This window comes from Rhea americana, unplaced genomic scaffold (genome assembly GCF_003343005.1).
Source record: "Rhea americana isolate MKP2758 unplaced genomic scaffold, rheAme1 scaffold_430, whole genome shotgun sequence".
Classification (NCBI taxonomy): Eukaryota; Metazoa; Chordata; class Aves; order Rheiformes; family Rheidae; genus Rhea; species Rhea americana.
In genome coordinates this window covers 80,072-83,991 of record NW_028186569.1, presented here as the reverse complement: position 1 = coordinate 83,991, position 3,920 = coordinate 80,072, and the positions used below count along the sequence as shown (strand labels likewise).

Here is a 3,920-nt window from a genome sequence, read left to right as displayed (position 1 = left end):
GGGGGCAGGATGGGGGCAGACCCACGGGGCAGGAGGGGGGCAAATCCTGGAGATCCCATGGGGGCAGGACGGGGGCAGACCCACGGGGGTGCCACCATCCCTGCCACCACCGCAGCCCCATACCGAGGCCCGTCACCCCCACCACCACACACCCCCACTCCCACCCCACACCCCGTGGCCGCCGCAGCCCCGGAGGAGCCGCCATGAAGGTGCTGGCGGTGGCGGCGCTGGCGCTGCTGAGCGCCTGCCGCCTGGAGGCCGCCGCGGTGAAGCCTCAGGCCGGAGCCGCCGGTGGCAGCGCGGAGCCGCAGGTGGAGGCCGCCCTGGAGACGCTGGGGCAGCACCTCCAGACCTTCTCCGACTACATCACCAAGGAGCTGCCCGACCGGCTCCAGGCCGAGGAGATGAAGCAGCAGGCCAAGTGCGCGGGGCGATGGCGGCGGTGGCGGCAGGGGGGGACCCCGGCGGCGCCGCCGCCCGGCCCCTGACGCCCGCCGCCCTCTCTCCTCCCTCTCCCCCGCCGCCACCCCGCAGGGCCTTTCTGGAGCGCGCCGGCCAGCAATTCGCCCCGCTGGCCACGGAGCTGCAAACCGGCGTCCTCAACCTCTTCTCGCAGCTGCTGGAAGCCGGCAAGCGGGCGGCGCAGAAGCCCTGAGCTGAGCGGCGTCCGCCCGGCCTCAATAAACCGCCTTTCCCCCCAACCGCCACCACCACGACGTCGAGCCGCCGCTGTCGCCGCCGGGGGCGAGCGGGAGGGGGGTGGGTGYGGGGTGCCCTCGTCCCCTGCCGCACGGGAACGGGCACGCAGGAGGCTCAGGGACGGGGCGCTGCCGGAGCCGTGCGGGGTGAGCGGGGCCYGCAAGCAGGGCGCCGGGGATGGGGGGACGCGGCCCCAGCAGGACCAGTGCCGCGGAGCCTCCGCAAGGAAGGATGTTACTGGCACGGCTGAGACTCAGCGCAGCCAGCACTAAAGATGGCGGCACTGGGAACGACCCCCCTGCCCTCAGGCGTCACGGTCTGTCAGGGTCCTCGTGCCCGTAGTAAAGATGGCGGCGCGGGGGGGGGGGGCACATCGCTCCCTAGAGTCCGCTTCGTCCCCGCCTCCCCCCTTGCCTGTAGTAAAGATGGCGGCGCTGAGCCCAGCCGCAGCACACAACGTCACCGCTGGTCAGGGTCCTCCTGCCCCTAAGAAAGATGGCGGCCTCCGGCTTAGTTTCTCCCAGAGCGTCACTTCCGGTCAGCGGCGCTTTTTGCCCCTAGCCAAGATGGCGGCGCGCCAATGCGAACCGAGCGCCGCGAAGCCTTTTCCGGTGCGCCCCGCCCGCGGCAAAGATGGCGGACGAGGCGACACGGAAGGTGGTGGCGGCTCTGCCGCTGCTGCGGACGGCGGCGGGCCCGCGGGACCAGGAGCTGTGGGTGCAGCGGCTGAAGGAGGAGTACCAGGCGCTCATCAAGGTAGGCCCCGTCGCCGCCCGACGGTGGCCGAGGAAGGTCACGGCGAGGCTYGTCCCCCGCCGCGCACAGCGCCCCCTGGGGGTTGCCCCGGGCCCCCTTCCCCGGCAGCGCAGGGAGGCCCTGCGACCCCCTCTCAGCTGCCCCCCCGCCCCCCTCTGCCAGCTCCCCACTCCTACCAGCTCCAGCTTCCCCCAGTTGCTCTGGGTCCTCCCAGTTCCCTGTTCCTAGCAGCCCCAGTTCCACCCCAGTTGCTTGGGGCCCATCCCAGTTGCTCCAGTTCCCCACCTCCAGCTGCCTCAATTGCGCCAGTTCCCCACCCCCAGTTGCCCTAGGCTCTCCTCAGCTCCCCCAGTTGCCCTAGGTGCTCCCTAGTTCCCTGCCCCCAGTTTCCCCAGTTCCCTACCCCCAGTTGCCCGAGGCACTCCTCAGCTCCCCCAGTTCCCTGCTCCCAGTTGCCCTGGGTCCCCCCAGTTGCCCCARCCCTGTCATAGAGCTGCCCTGCAGGCCGGGCCAGGGGAGGACGGGGGACTCTGGCCGGGGTGAGCCGTCAGGCCGAGCAGGGCYGGGCTCACGCTGTTCCCGTTCGCCGCCCGTCGCCTCGCCAGTACGTGGAGAACAACAAGAACGCCGACAACGACTGGTTCCGCCTGGAGTCCAACAAGGAAGGCACGCGGTGGGTGAGCGGCAGGGGCGTGCGCCCACGGGCGTGTCCGGGAGCCCCCCAACCCCGGGCACCGCGGTTGGGAGGATCCTTGAGCCCATCAGCTCCCGGCGTCGCTCGGAGCTCAGGGTTGTTCGGCACGGTTAAAACCCTCCCCAACCTGCCTCTTCCCCCACCACCGGCGCCGGCCGTGAAGCACCAGGATATTTGCTGCCCACCCACCCCTAGGGCTGCTCTGCGGGACAGGACCCAGGTGTCCGGGCCRCCCGCCGCGGCCAGGGGCGGCCACCCCCGACTCCCTCCCCTCTCTCTTGCAGGTGGTTTGGGAAGTGCTGGTACATCCACGACCTGCTCAAGTACGAGTTCGCCATCGAGTTTGACGTGAGTGCCCCAGAGCGGGGGACGCGTCGAGATCTGTCCCACACCCCAGGGCTCTTCCAGCCACATCTGTGGCAGCCAAACCCACCGCGTGCGGCAGGGGGGGTGATCAGAGCTGTGCCAGGAGCTGGCTCTGGGCACGGCTGCGGGGGGACGGCTTTGGGGGTGTCCTGTGGGCGCTGATCCCCGATGCTCGCTGTATCCCCGCCGACAGATTCCTGTGACGTACCCGGGCACCGCCCCCGAAATCGCCATTCCGGAGCTGGACGGGAAAACAGCCAAGATGTACAGGTCGGGTGTCTAGGCAGACGCGGGGGCTGCCTGCGAGGGGGCACGTGGGGCACCGTCCCTGGCTGCGGCTGTGTCATGGGGACTGAGCCGGCCGTGGGTGGTGCTTTACCGGCTCTGGGGGTGCTTCCACCACCCCAAAACGGATCCAGGGCCAGCACCGCTCGGAGGAGGCTCTAGCTCCCTACGAAGGGGAGCTCACCGCGCCGTCGTCTCTCCTACAGAGGAGGGAAGATCTGTCTTACGGAGCATTTCCGGCCCCTATGGGCCAGGAACGTGCCCAAATTCGGCTTGGCTCATCTCATGGCACTGGGGGTGAGTGCGGGCGAGAAGCGGGGTGGTGCATGGTGGGGTGCCATCACGGGGCCGCTCACGGCCTCTGCTCCCACCCTGCAGCTGGGTCCCTGGCTGGCTGTGGAGATCCCCGACCTCATCGCCAAGGGCCTGGTGCAGCATAAGGAGAAGTGACCGGAGCGGACCTGGACTCATGGCCAGCGGGAGCCGGGCCATCCCTACGGACGATTCCCGCTCCGTCGAAGAGCGGCTCCCGGATCCCTCGGTCCTCGCTCCCTGCTCTGTTTGCTCCTCCAATAAACGCCGTGGCCGCGCACCCTGCCGTCGTYTGCTCACTGGGGCCGCGCGGCTGCCGGGCTGAGGCTCCCGTTGATCCCCCCTCCCCGCCGGTGGCCGAGGGCCCCGGAGTGCAAGCGCAGCCCCTTGCCAGGCTGGCGATGCCCCCAGCCACCGACCCTGCGGGCAGCAGTTTCGGGGCGTCCATGAGGCAGCTCCAGGTCCGGCTCTCTCGCTGGGGCGCCAAGTCCACCCCTGGCCCTGCGTTAGCTCGCTCTGGGCACGGGGCCGCCCTGGGGAGCCCCGCGCCGCCCCCTCCAGCCGCCGCCGCCCTGCGCGACCCTACAGTAACGCTGCCGCGAAGGGACGCGCCGGGCGGGCGGGACGCGCTGTCTCTTTAAGAACGGTGGGGGGGGAGCGACGCCACTCGGTCTCCATGGCAATGCAGTGGCGTCAGAAGCGAGGCTGGCGGCGCATGCGCAGGGCGGCGCGTGAGGCCGCCGGGGGCCGGGCAGCGGGAGGGAGGAACAAAGATGGCGGCGGGTGCTGCGGGAGTTGTTGCCATGGC

At 70.7% G+C, this 3,920-nt stretch overlaps 2 protein-coding genes across 2 annotated transcripts; both read left to right on the top strand.

Moving 5' to 3' along the window:
* Positions 1–182: 182 nt before the first annotated feature.
* On the top strand, positions 183–701 carry APOA2 (apolipoprotein A2). The gene is made up of 2 exons (XM_085315577.1): positions 183–421; positions 535–701. The coding sequence occupies exons 1-2, from the start codon at positions 204–206 to the stop codon at positions 653–655; spliced, it is 339 nt and encodes a 112-aa protein (XP_085171703.1). The 5' UTR covers positions 183–203; the 3' UTR covers positions 656–701.
* Positions 702–1,300: 599 nt separating this feature from the next.
* UFC1 (ubiquitin-fold modifier conjugating enzyme 1) lies at positions 1,301–3,392 on the top strand. Its single transcript, XM_085315590.1, has 6 exons — positions 1,301–1,455; positions 2,061–2,128; positions 2,434–2,497; positions 2,709–2,785; positions 3,007–3,097; positions 3,179–3,392. The coding sequence occupies exons 1-6, from the start codon at positions 1,333–1,335 to the stop codon at positions 3,248–3,250; spliced, it is 495 nt and encodes a 164-aa protein (XP_085171716.1). The 5' UTR covers positions 1,301–1,332; the 3' UTR covers positions 3,251–3,392.
* The last annotated feature ends 528 nt before the right edge of the window (positions 3,393–3,920 follow it).

Excerpts from the sequence above, each read along its gene's own strand:
- UFC1 (XM_085315590.1), top strand. The coding sequence starts at position 1,333 with ATGGCGGACGAGGCGACACGGAAGGTGGTGGCGGCTCTGCCGCTGCTG. Across the intron at positions 2,129-2,433 it reads TCCAACAAGGAAGGCACGCG|GTGGTTTGGGAAGTGCTGGT; the intron begins GTGGGTGAGCGG and ends TCTCTCTTGCAG. Across the intron at positions 2,786-3,006 it reads AAAACAGCCAAGATGTACAG|AGGAGGGAAGATCTGTCTTA; the intron begins GTCGGGTGTCTA and ends TCTCTCCTACAG.
- APOA2 (XM_085315577.1), top strand. The coding sequence starts at position 204 with ATGAAGGTGCTGGCGGTGGCGGCGCTGGCGCTGCTGAGCGCCTGCCGC. Across the intron at positions 422-534 it reads GAGATGAAGCAGCAGGCCAA|GGCCTTTCTGGAGCGCGCCG; the intron begins GTGCGCGGGGCG and ends GCCACCCCGCAG.